At 44.0% G+C, this 12612-nt stretch overlaps 3 protein-coding genes across 7 annotated transcripts; all 3 read right to left on the bottom strand.

The window, feature by feature from the left end:
* LOC115408171 (zinc finger and SCAN domain-containing protein 2-like) lies at positions 1-5038 on the bottom strand. Of its 5 annotated transcripts, none has more exons than XM_030118781.1 (5): positions 4953-5025; positions 3225-3263; positions 2838-3134; positions 2071-2331; positions 1-1902 (listed from the first exon to the last, which is right to left on the bottom strand). In XM_030118781.1, exons 2-5 carry the CDS (start codon positions 3247-3249, stop codon positions 1004-1006), a joined length of 1482 nt encoding a protein of 493 aa, XP_029974641.1. In that variant the 5' UTR covers positions 3250-3263; positions 4953-5025; the 3' UTR covers positions 1-1003. The 5 variants fall into 5 exon arrangements, with proteins under 5 accessions (XP_029974641.1, XP_029974638.1, XP_029974639.1 ...); XM_030118778.1 differs by lacking the exon at positions 4953-5025 and adding an exon at positions 4061-4303 and having other exon boundaries at positions 3210-3263; XM_030118779.1 differs by lacking the exon at positions 4953-5025 and adding an exon at positions 4061-4303.
* A 242-nt stretch (positions 5039-5280) lies between these two features.
* On the bottom strand, positions 5281-7039 carry LOC115408190 (zinc finger protein 79-like). The gene is made up of 2 exons (XM_030118811.1): positions 6831-7039; positions 5281-6371 (listed from the first exon to the last, which is right to left on the bottom strand). The coding sequence occupies exons 1-2, from the start codon at positions 7000-7002 to the stop codon at positions 5539-5541; spliced, it is 1005 nt and encodes a 334-aa protein (XP_029974671.1). The 5' UTR covers positions 7003-7039; the 3' UTR covers positions 5281-5538.
* Positions 7040-8028: 989 nt separating this feature from the next.
* Positions 8029-9596, bottom strand: LOC115408195 (gastrula zinc finger protein XlCGF71.1-like). The gene has a single exon (XM_030118820.1). It carries the CDS (start codon positions 9050-9052, stop codon positions 8216-8218), a length of 837 nt encoding a protein of 278 aa, XP_029974680.1. The 5' UTR covers positions 9053-9596; the 3' UTR covers positions 8029-8215.
* Positions 9597-12612: the final 3016 nt, after the last annotated feature.

Here is a 12612-nt window from a genome sequence, read left to right as displayed (position 1 = left end):
AGGTGTTAGCCTACTTTATTTTCCACGATAATAAATAACACACAGTAGCCTACTGAGTACATAAACATTATGCTTCCAGCTCGTTGTCAAATTTAAAACCAGCTCACACAACATGTTTCCCAACATGACATTTTCCACCTTCTCAAGTGAAATCTTTACTGTGGCCCTCCGCACAACGCAACATTTCAAGTGAAAACTCCTGGTTTCTCCATTTCAGAAACGTTTAGCGTTTACATGGCAACGCTTTGAAAATGATGTCTGTTTACACAGAGTCATCAGAAACACTGAAAAGGACGCATGCCAGGCCGCTGAGTGCTGTTTGTTTTTATAATGAAACCACACACACACACACACACACACACACACAAATTCAGTACAGACATTAACAGTGGTGAGTACATTCATATGGACAGACAGTCACAGTGGACTGCTCCTCCAGGTGAGTCTAAACTCCCGGGAGGATCTGGACTGGGAGTCGTGACGCTCTGGGGGAGAACACTGTTCTGACTGTTATCGAGCATGTGCAGAGGAACTCACGATGGCGGTGGTGCAGACGCACGGTAGCGGCGTTTCCACCATCGACACAGAGACAGAACCCAAGCGGTTTCACCAAGCGTCTTTTTTTTTTTTTTTTTTTTTTTTTACGCCCGTTTACACGACACCTGAGACAGAGTGTTTCTGAAAGGTTCCACCGTGGGAACCGTTTCCAAAAAGCTGTTTTCATTGACTCTGAGCACCGCTGTCATGTAAACAGACATCCTCAACACAATGCCAGCTTTGCGATTGCACTTGAAATCATCGCCATCCACCTGTGTGGATCAAACAAACCACTGGTTTGAAACCTTTACAGCATAAGACGAGCACAACACTTCCCAGTTCATGAATTCATAAGTTACTTTGGACTCCAAAACTTTCAGCACTGGTCCATAGGGATACTGACCCTCGCTTGTGTGAGTTCTAATGCAGGCTTACTTTTGAAATGTGTCCAACACCTAATGGGCTTCTACACTGTGTGAATTCTCGCATGACGCAGCAAATAACGCTGCTGACTGAATCTTTTCCCGCAGGTTTCACAATAATACGGCTTCTCATCCGTGTGAGTTCTGGTGTGGACCAACAAAGTGTCCCGTCGGCTGAACTTCTTCCCACATTTCCCGCAGGAATACGGCTTCTCGCCCGTGTGGGTTCTCATGTGGACCAGCAGGTTCCCGTGTAAACTGAAACTTTTGCCACACGTTTCACAGGAATAGGGCCTCTCGCCTGTGTGAGTTCTCATGTGGACCAACAAATTATTCTGCTGGGTGAAGCTTTTTCCACACGTCACACAGCGGTGAGGCTTCTCACCCGTGTGAATTCTCATGTGGACCAATAAGTAACTCTGCCGGGTGAAGCTTTTGCCACACGTCGCACAAGAGTAAGGGTTCTCACCCGTGTGGTTCATGGCGTGTCTCTTCAGTGACGATAAGTTCAGGAATCTTTTGCCACAGGTGGTGCAGAGAAAAGGCGTTTCACGCGTGTGATTCCTCACGTGGAGTAACAGCGAAACGTTACGCCTGAAGCTTTCAGGCTGGTACTCGGACAGCAGAGAGTCGTCCACACCGTCGCTGTGGAAGATGCTCTTGGTCTTCGGCGCCGCACTTCGACTTGGTCCTGGGTCAAAACACACGGCTCTGTTTAGACTGTGGCGGTCGGCTATCTGAGAGCGGTGACAGAGGACCTGCTCATGCTCTTCTGTTCGAGTCCCTGTAAAGCCACCAGTTCCACGATTCAACCCCAGCTGCTCTGGGACCTGACTGGTGCGTGGCCCCTCCTGTCGAGGCTCCGGCTCGTCCCGCTCCAGTCTTGAGTTTGCCTTTTGGTTGAAGAAATGCTCCGTCTTGTAAAATCGTTGCTGTGGGAATTCTGAAGAGACAAAAGAACAGCAAGATGATCAGTGGTGTGATCAAATCAACGAGTCCCCGATGAGCAAACATCTGTTCTTCCATTTAAAACATGACTTTGGCAATCCCAGCCTGAGAAACGAGAGTGTCTTGTCACTGTCACGCATCGTGCTGAGCTTGCCATGCTTGCCTTCTGGATTGTGGCTGTCGGAATCATAAGAGTGGAGCTGCTCGCCCTCTGATTCCGGCTCACACAGGTAACTTTCCTCTTCAGCAGAAGTCACAATGTAGGAATCTGCTTCAAGTTTCAGAGCAAGCTGCTCTCCTTCCTGACTGGGGCAGGGAACCTCCTCTGTGTTCTGTCCAAGTGCCGACTCTTCCTGCTCCAGGCTGGAGTCTGTCTCCTGGTTCAAGAACTGCTCCTTCTTGCAGACATGATGCTGTAGAAGCTCTGAAAACAAAGAAGGCAGAAAAACTGAAGTGATGTGGTGATAAACACACAGTGAAGCAAATAACTGTCCTGCAGTTCAAACCAAGACTCGACACAGAAGGTGTAAATGTGCTTTGGATAGGATTTAAATCTGTCACATGTAGGTATTTCACTCATCTTGTCTCACACAGAGACATTTTGTCAACAGTTTGCCACATCCTGGCAAAGAAACATCCTTGCTTGGTGAATTTTTAGCTACGAACACAGTTTCTCAGCATGATTTGAATTTTAAAAACACTATATAACATCAGCCAGAGCTTTCAGATTCTGGAGTATTCAGAATACAAATGTGTGATCACAGGTGAATTTGACTGTTTTCCATCACTAAGTTGTCTAAATAAAACAAAATTCAACTTCTTGATTCATCAACTACAAGCCAAGCAACAAACATCTCCTCTTTGGAATAAAACCAACTGATCCATGAAACCACAGCTACTGATCATGTGTTCATTCAGACTTCTCCATACCTGACCTGTGTGACTTCATTTCAGGCTTCCAGTTGATTTCCAGAAGTCTGCGCTGTCGATCAATCTCCTCCTCATACTGGACGATAGTTTGTTCAAACATGGCGAATATTTCCACAGCAGCAGCAGTCAGTCTCTGGGTGGTCAAGTCTCTCACAGAGTCGTTTGAACCGTCTCTTTCTCCATCAGTAACAGTCACCTCAACAAGATCCTCCTCCTCTTTAATGTGTGGAGCTTCATGTTCGTCCTGCTCCATGCTGGAGCTCGTCTTCTGGGCACCAATGTGTTGCTCTGGACTCTCTGGAGCGAAACATGGAGACAAAGGTCATTAAAGTGATGTATGTCAGTGTTTAACGGTGATGGATGGTTAGCGACCTGTCCAGGGCGTACCCTGCCTTCGGCCGCGCAGCAGCATTTCCCAGCTCTGGCCTGGATAGATCATAATGGAAGATGGGTGGAGGGATATGGTCACTCTTGCATTAAAAAGGGCAGAGTAGAATTTAAAGATGCACATTTAATGTTGCATTAGCAAAACACTGAAAGCACCTGTGTGGTTTATCAAGAGGAAGAAGGCAGTGGCTTCTCTGAGCTCTGAAACACAGGCTGACAGATGAAACAGTATAAAATGTAAGATTGTTCCCACCTCCCTGGAACACGTGAACGCAGCATTAAATTGGAATCTTGCAAGATTCACCGTAATGTGTCTGTTATATAGCAAAAGCTGCACGAACCATTCACGTGAGCATGTTACAGGTCAATAGACACAATCAGCAAAAGAGGATAGGTACCACATTTTAATAGCAGTGCCAGTGGCTAGGTAAATTTAAAAAAAATGTCTGGGCGCGATTTTAGTTTCTCAAACTTCTGAAAACGTCAGTGGGAAGTTTTGTTTTTTCCAGATATACCCGAAAGCATCATTTACCGTAATGTCTCTATTATGAACCGGTACCGTGTAAAGCTGCACAAACCAGACATGTTAGCTCAGACCCAGCGTCAACAAATCACTTCTTCCGTTTGCAAACAGCACAAACACCGCTTCCTCCGTCTCTGACACAGACGCCAGTGAGTGACAGGTGAGTGCTGCAGGTTTCAGATGTAAAATCCCTCCAGTTGTTCACTTTGAAGGAGAACCGAAGCTGCAGCCGCATTTCTGTCTGCTCGCTTCAAAATAAACGTCACGATCCTCCACCAGTCACGTTCACGTGTTCACCCAGGACTCACTATACCTGTTTTATGAAACTTGATTTGAGGTTTCCAGCTAATGTCCAATAGTTTGCACTGTCGGTCAATCTCCTCCTCATACTGGACGATAGTTTGATGAAAGACGGTGAAGATTTCTCCAGCAGCAGCTGTTAGTCGCTGGTTGATAAACTCTCTCAAAGCCTGAACTGAACTCATCGTTGCTGCAGGAGACGAAATGTTTCCTCTGTAGACACAACACAGCTCCAAACTGCCTCCATTACAGCTTCTTCTTCTCTCGCTTTTTATTTATTTATTTATTTTGAGTACCCTAAACAGCATTCAGCTTCATACTGACACCTACTGGCCACAGTGGAAACTGCAGGTTGTTCATGGATCAATGGATTTCACCCGCGCCTTCCCCCGCTTGAGCAAACACCAAAGAGCTTGACAATGTTCAATCGATCAAACTTTAGTCATGTAGCACTTTTAGTGCAATAAACTGCAGCACAAAGTGCTTTAAAGGTGAGAAACAAAATAAAAACAGCAACTCCCACCCACCTGCTTACCCCCTTCACTGTATATACATTTAAAAAAAATCATAAATTAAACTTCTAAAAACCTACAACAGTTTTAAAAAGGTGTCCCCTTAGTGAAAACCTTATCAAAAAGGTCTTGAATCTGCTTTGAAAACACAAACGTTCTCTGCAGCTACAGGTTCTCAGGCAGGCTGTTCCATCAACCTCATCGTAGGTTTTTGTTATTAAAAACAATTAAAAGGCCACTGCAGGAAGAGAGAGAGTTTGCAATGATTTAAGGGATAAAACTAAATCTGTAAGATGAGAAAGCGCAAGACAATTAAGACCTTTGATAAACCATTAAAAGAACCTTAAAATAAATCCTTAAGCACACAAGGGGCCGACGCAACATCTTCAATACCTGCGTGATGTGATCCCAATTTCAGGTCTTCATCAACACCGGAGCAGGGTTGTGTTCGCCCGGGGGAGAAAGATGTAACTCTGGATACAGTCCTAAAATGATTGAAAACCTGCTTAAACCCATTGCTGGAAGCAGGAAAAAGGACCACATGAAAAGCACTACTGTGGGCCGAGATTTCAGTTGACCTGCTCAATAACATTGATGTCTTTTTCAACATACAATGTCTTTTAAAGAGTTGTATTCGATGGACATGTGAACACACACCCATAAATTGACAGGAATGTTCCAATAGGAGAGGTAAGACATGAAACATTTTGATTTGTTGACCTTGTTAAAGCCATATTTACTCGCATAAATTGAAAATAAATCCAATTCAACACAATGAAGAACTTGTCAGTAAATTCAACTTTGCAAAAAAAAGGAGAAATGCATTTTGAAATAGAGTGACCTACTATCACCATTATAAGTCAAAATTTTTAATTTCACATTTTCAAAAACATGTTTTTACACAGCAATAGTCAGAGTGAAGAAAAGTACGCTCACTTCAACAGACTGACACTGATTGTGAACATATTTCTTCAGTGTTTTAAGACTCACACATCTCATCTCTGTGAGTTCTTCTGTGGCGCAACAAATGGCTTTGCTGACGGAAGCTTTTGTCACAAAGTGCACAAGAAAAAGGCTTTTCACCTGTGTGAGTTCTGTAATGGCGCAACAAATTACTGTGCTTACTGAAACTTTTCCCGCACATGGCACAAGAATACGGCTTCTCACCTGTGTGGGTTCTCATGTGGCGCAACAAGTTCCTGTGCACGCTGAAACTTTTACTGCATGTTGTGCAAGAGTACGGCTTCTCATCCGTGTGTGATCTCATGTGGACCAACAGATCACTACGCGCACTGAAGCTCTCACCACACATTTTACAAGAATATTTCTTGTCGGCTGTCCAAGCTGTCTGCTGGAGCAGCAGCTGCTGTTGTTCACTGAACGTTTGACTGCAGGTTGCGTAAGAAAGCTTCGAAGTCTCACTTTCAGACTGCGTCTGCATCACCGGAGAGCCATCCACACTTTGATCATGACATCTACTGCTGGTCCTCAGCTGTGCGTCTTGATTTAACCCCGAGTCAACGAGCTTGCCCTTTTTTGCATCGTGTCTGTCAGGAACGGCAGAGCCAAGCGAATGTGGCTGCTCGCCGTCTGCCTCTGGTTCACTGAGGTAACTTTGCTGGTTGGTGAAAGCCACCATGAAGGCACCGCCCTCCAGACTCAGCTGGAGCTGCTCTTCTCCCGGAGCGGTGCAGAGCTCCTCCTCTTCTTCTTTGATCTGTGGAGGATCCAGTTTCTCCTGCTCCGCACTGGACGCTTCCTGCCGATTGAAGAGCTGCTCCTCCTCAGTGCACACATGTTGCTTTGGGAGATCTGGCGAGACAAAGCAAAGAGGCATTAAAATGAACCTCACCAGCGTGAAGATGGAACAAATGGGCAGTTTTAAAAAAACACTTCTGCCACCTTGATGACAGATAGAGAGATAGGTAGGTAGATAGGTAGATGGATAGATGGATGGATGGATGCTGGGTCACCATCGATAGATGGCGCAATCACAATCCCGCGTCGATCGACAGATTACGACCATTTCCTGCTACAGGTGGACAGGTGTTGGTAAAACGCGCAGCGCAATAGACGGATCTTTGCGCAAATAAGGGTTCCGCGGTGCAAAAGGTAAATCGTCCCAAAAGTGCTTTACTTTGATTCTGAGGGAAATTCAAGAGCTCATGCAACCAAACTACCACAGTGCGTGTCGCTTCCACCCTTCATAATCACCATCAGAGAGTCAAACATGTTGATGAGATTCACGTGTTCATTCAGACTTTCTCGTACCTGCTCTGTGTAACTTAATTTCAGGCTTCCAGCTGATTTCTAACAACCTGCGTTGCCGTTCAATCTCCTCCTCGTATTGAACGATAGTTTGTTCGAACACGGTGAATATTTCTCCCGCAGCAGCCGTTAGCCGCTCGTTGATAAATTCTCTCAAAGCCTGAACTGAACTCATTGCTGCCGCAGGAGATGAAATATTTCCTCAGTGAGAAACAACAACACAACACAGCCTGCAGGCTGCAGACCTCCGTCTTCTTCTCTCAGAGGATCACAGATAACCTCCGGCTTCACAGCGACGCCTGCTGGACACAGCGGGGAACTGCAGCTGAGAGCGCTCAGCAGTGTGGCGCTCAACATTTGCTTTGTTTATGTCGCCGTGGTAGGAATTAAGTGAGACTAATAAGCTAAACTAAAAGGATTACCACAGCTGCAATTCTCTATCTCGCTTTCAGTATTGTTGACTTCACGATCAGAGCAGGATTTCCTCTTTAAAGTGTAAAGCATGTGCTGTTGTTGAAGTCAAGACCACTTTACCAAGAGCAAAAACCAAGTCCAAGTCAAGTCAAGGCCTCGATCTTGAAAGTGGGTCTCGACACCAAGACCAGTCTCAAATACTACAACACTCATTTGACTCTTTCAGCTGAAACTACCTATTTGATAATGATTTTGTGATTCATGACTGAGATTGTACCCTTTGAATGAAGACATGGTTGAAGAACTATACAAAACAGTTGTGCACACTGTACTATGAGGAAGAACATGAATCATGTCAACAGAAATCATCTCTGATCTTACATGTAAACAAAGAGTGAATTAAAAAAGTTCTGAAAATGTATTTTACAAAAATGACTAAATATTGTTCATGTGAAAGAGAAAGGGAAATGACCAGGCTCTGTTTTCAGCGGAGGGAACATTTGTTTTGATGCTGACAGATGGAGTCACACTGAGCCATGACATACGGATCTCAAACACAGTATGACACGGTGGTGTGGTGGTTAGCACTCTCATGCTGTGGCAAGGGCTCAAGTCTGTGGAGGTGCATGCACATGCCTGGATGTTGGTGGCTACACTGCTGTCAGCTGGGATCAAGTCCAACCTGAGCGAGTTAAAATGGCACAGATGAAACAAAATATTCCACTGAATTTACTTCACTCATGACAGGATTTTTTTTCTTTATTTATTGCACAATTTCCAAATCACTTTGATACAAATGAGCACTACTGCTTCCAACTGGACAGAAACATACTTTTGTTTTGGAACCAGCTTGAAGTTCAACATAGATTTATTGTGCATTTTGACTCAAGTGTAAAAAAAAAAGTTTACTGAACTCAGATGAAGGTTGCTGCAGCACACTCCGCTCCGCAGCCACACCCACCAGCTCCAGTCTTTCATGACTTCGTCTCTTTGTGAATTTTCATGTGGCGCAGCAGAATGCACTGTTGACTGAAGCTTTTCCCACAAGTTTCACAGGCGTACGGCTTCTCACCTGTGTGTGTTCTCTTGTGGACCAACAGATTGCTCTGTATGGTGAAACATTTACCACACGTGTCACAGGAATATGGCTTCTCACCTGTGTGGGTTCTCATGTGCACCAGCAAGTTGAACTGAGAGCTCAAACGCCTGCCGCACGTTTCGCAGGAATAAAGCTTCTCGCCCGTGTGAGTCCTGAGGTGGTGCAGCAGGTTCCGTCGGTCGCTGAAGCTTTTACCACACGTTACGCAGCAGTGCGGCTTCTCGCCCGTGTGAATCATGACGTGTTTTTTAAGTGACGATGAGTTTGTAAATCTTTTCCCGCAGGTGTTGCAGAGGAAAGGCATCTCACCTGTGTGATTTCTGATGTGGATCAGAAAAGAAACTTTATGCCTGAAGCTTTTGCTACAGGCTTCACATGAGAACGGCCTCTCAGCTGTGTGGATGACTTCATGCTGCTGTAATTGAGAAAGATACCTGTAGGATTTTCCACAGACGCCACATTTAAAACACTTTTTCTCCGCCTCACTCGCAGGTTTCTTTCTAGATTTTGGAGAGTTGTCCGTCTTGTCACTGTGACATGTCATATTGGGCTTCAGGTTTGGATTCCCAATTGATCCTAAGTGGATGCGTTTGCTGTTTTCGAGATTGCAGCTGTCAGCTTCGGCCAAACCGTGAGAGAGGCGATGCGGTTCTGGCTCACCGAGGTTACTTTGCTCACCACTTTCCACTTTCAGCACAAGCTTCTCTGTCATCTGACTGGAGCAGGGTTCTTCCAGTTCTACCTCAATCTGGAAAGGCTGCGGTGCCTCCTGTTGGTCCTGGTGCCACGACGGTTCCGGTTCCTCCGGTTCTTCTTTGATCTGCTGAGGTTCTGGTTCTAGTCCTTCCTGCTCCAGACTGGAGTTTGCCCCCTGCGTAAAGAACAGCTCCTCCTGACAGGCGTCCTGCAGGAGTGGCTCTGGCGTGAACAAAGGAACAAGAGAGAAACAGCATCAATATGAAGACAGAAAAGTACATATCTCCCCTGCACAAGTCAAAAACTAAGACAAACTTCCCTACAATGGGAAGGTAGACTGGTCAGTCCATTCTGGGTCAACGCGGTGAAGGTTCTGAGCAGCTGGGAGAAAGATCTCAAACTCCAAACACGAGTACATTCCTGCTTCTGGAATTATTGTTGAGACAGTGGAAAACGGCTAAACGTGTCAGCATGAACGAATAGACAGATGTAACGACTGAGACTGCATCCTTTGATCTACGCTTAACAGACTTCAAGACAAAACAGAAGAGGGAAAAACCTCATGGGACCATTTTTTGACACACAAAAAGACGTACTACAATCTTTACTACATAAACGTTCTGCAAGAATAATAATCAGGATCCTCCCTGTTCTTAAAATCATGAACTGAATTTTGTAACTAAGACTGAAAATTGCAATACTCTATTATGAACAATGATCAATGCATCAATCTGTCTTTAATGCTAATTTAACATGAAGGTATCCCCCAAGTGACTTTGTTTCTTTGGTCCATATTTATGTTTATATATGAAAGAAAATGTTTTCTAATAAAGATTTCAGTGAGGGGGAAAAGATGGACTGCAAAATGCAGATGGAAATCTGGATGGAGGACATTATAAATGAACATGGATGAGAAGGAAAGTTCAAAAGTGTGCAACCATGGTCGAAAGCCACAAGTTTTCCTCAGTAAACCCAAAAAACAGATCAATGTGGAGCAGAAATCTATACATGGATGGTCTGATCTCAGTAGTTTTACACTGACTCTTTAAAAAAATCATACACACTTGATCAAAGGCACGCTCATCTCTGAAACGATATTTCACAGAATTTGTGGGGATAATTTTCAACACGTGTCCACACGGGAGACGTTCTGAAACATATTCCACATCTCTCTAATGTTTCAATGTAACAACACGGACCTTCCATCGATGGGAAATTAACAAAGTGCACAACCTGCGCGAGCCAGACTCAGAGCAATCTGTAGTGATAAAATGCGCCGATCGACGGATCATTGCGCAGATAACGGATCCCAATGCTGGCTCCCGTCCAGAGCTTCTGTCTGAGGATGTCATTCTGAACAGGACTGATCTCTCCTGCTTTCTACAACACTTTCAGATCCATACCTGCGCTGCTTATTTTGATCTCAGGTTTCCAGCTGGTTTCCAACAATCTGCGCTGCCGGTCGATCTCCTCCTCATACTGGACGATAGTTTGTTGAATCACGGTGAAGATTTCTCCAGCAGCAGCTGTTAGTCGCTGGTTGATAAACTCTCTCAAAGCCTGGGCTGAACTCATTGCTGCTGCAGGAGATGAAATGTTTCCTCTGTGAAGCAACAACACAGCTGAGAGCTGCTTCTTCTGCCGCTTCTGTTTTTGGACGACAAACAGCGCTCAGCTTCTTACTGACCTCTGCTGGACACCGGGGGAACTGCAGGTCCGTAATCGTACAGCTGGAAGCTCTAGCAACATTTAAAAGATTAACAAACCTCAAAAGTGATTCTACAGTAATACATTCAAGCCTCCTGTATGCTCTTTTAGAGGCAAAAAATAACAGCTTGCATGCCAAGATTACACTGGGTGAGGCGAATATTAACCTTTTCCTCTAGAGAGGGGAGCATACGTGGGATGTGGGACAAGGGAGACAGGATCTGTTTCATGAAACGTGGAAAACCTTCATTACTTTTGTGAAGCCCTTAAATTTAACAGACAGGTGATAAGGAGGAATAAATATTTTTGATGTAAACCTTGTGAAAATGCCACAACGAGAAGCATGACAACAAGGCATCCTGCTGTTCAGTATGAAATACGCTTGATGTTTGTTTGAAACCAGGAAGGAAGCATAACTTTTGGTTACATTTTTCATCCATCAGATTAAATCCATTAATCTAAAAAATATGTAAGTCTTGATAAATGGTTGTATATTAAAATATTTTGAATCAGACAGATCAAAGTTTTTGGAACTGCTTTACAAATTTTGTGAAATACTCTGAAGACAATTTCTATTTTTGCACAAAGGCTGCATGACTCAACAAGGACCCTTGGCAGTCCAACAAATCAGTTACAAACATAATGTCCCTTTCAAACCAACTGTCAATAAAGACTGATTTTCTGTTCCTTACGAACACTCTGTTGTTCCAGATTGTTGAACTGTGAGGAGAAAAATTGTGGGTAAATACCATTTTGGAGAAAAGAAGAAGCTGTTTTTGAAAATCTGTAATTTTAATAGGGATCTTATTCATGTCAAAGTCACATTTTGACTTAAAATCTAAACTACCTAATTACTTAAAGACCTTGGAATGTGACACCACATGGCCTGGAACAGACAAAATTTCATCTGAAGGGGCCACCCTGACTCAAGCTCTGGGGCTTTGATGCCTCCATTGTCGTACTCTTTTACAAGCTGTGATCTTCCAGTGTCATGAGTTTTATTTCTCCGCAAAACTGAAAGAAAACTGAGTTAGTTTTGTTAATGTTATTTGAGGAAATGTATAGAGTGGCGAGGATAAATCAATTTGGAAGAACCTTCTGCCAGTGCCAAGTGGTTCTGCCAAAGAGAGAAAGATCTGTACGACTGGAAATATTAAGAGTCTTGATTCCATCGTAATTAGACTTTTAAATAATAGTCATTTGAGATATTTAACTTCAGATTCAACTCAAATCGAGGCAATAGAGGAGTCAGATCTTCCACAGGAAGCAGGTTACAGGAGTTACAGGAAGTAAGTCACATCTATTAACATAAGACTCTGTTACCCACCGTAGATTTACCTCTTTAAAAAGATGCGTGATCCGCTAATTTGCTTATCTTGAACGCTTTCTCAAGGATTGTAAATTCCTGTGTATCTCTGGAATGGTCTTTTATTTGAAGAAAGAAGCTAGGACAGTGTCCTCCTGGCCAGGCCACTAACAGGGTCTCAGCAGGACCCCCAGGCTCACACGTCTTTGCTATTTCCCATAGTTTATTTGGAAAGCTGGAAAAACTAAAATTCAAACCACTGCATACGAAACGTGGAATGCACTGATAACACTTCAATATTGCGTATGACGTATTTTCTTGTTACACCAGTGTCCCAGAGCGCATTCGCGACGCATGATGTTCACTGTGCGGAGTTGATGGAGCGTCTTGCATGGCAACAACATCCACTGCTTAACAAATTTCTCTCTGGGATTAATCAAGTATTTTCCCAAAAAATACCTTAGAACTGTCGTGGAAACACACAAAATGGACAGAAAACTTGACGCTGAAGGGAATAAAAAGGCAAGTGAAAAACAAATGGCTTTCAGCAATGAACACTGATC

This window comes from Salarias fasciatus, chromosome 20, assembly GCF_902148845.1.
Source record: "Salarias fasciatus chromosome 20, fSalaFa1.1, whole genome shotgun sequence".
Lineage (NCBI taxonomy): Eukaryota > Metazoa > Chordata > Actinopteri > Blenniiformes > Blenniidae > Salarias > Salarias fasciatus.
This window is presented reverse-complemented; position numbering and strand designations above follow the sequence as displayed.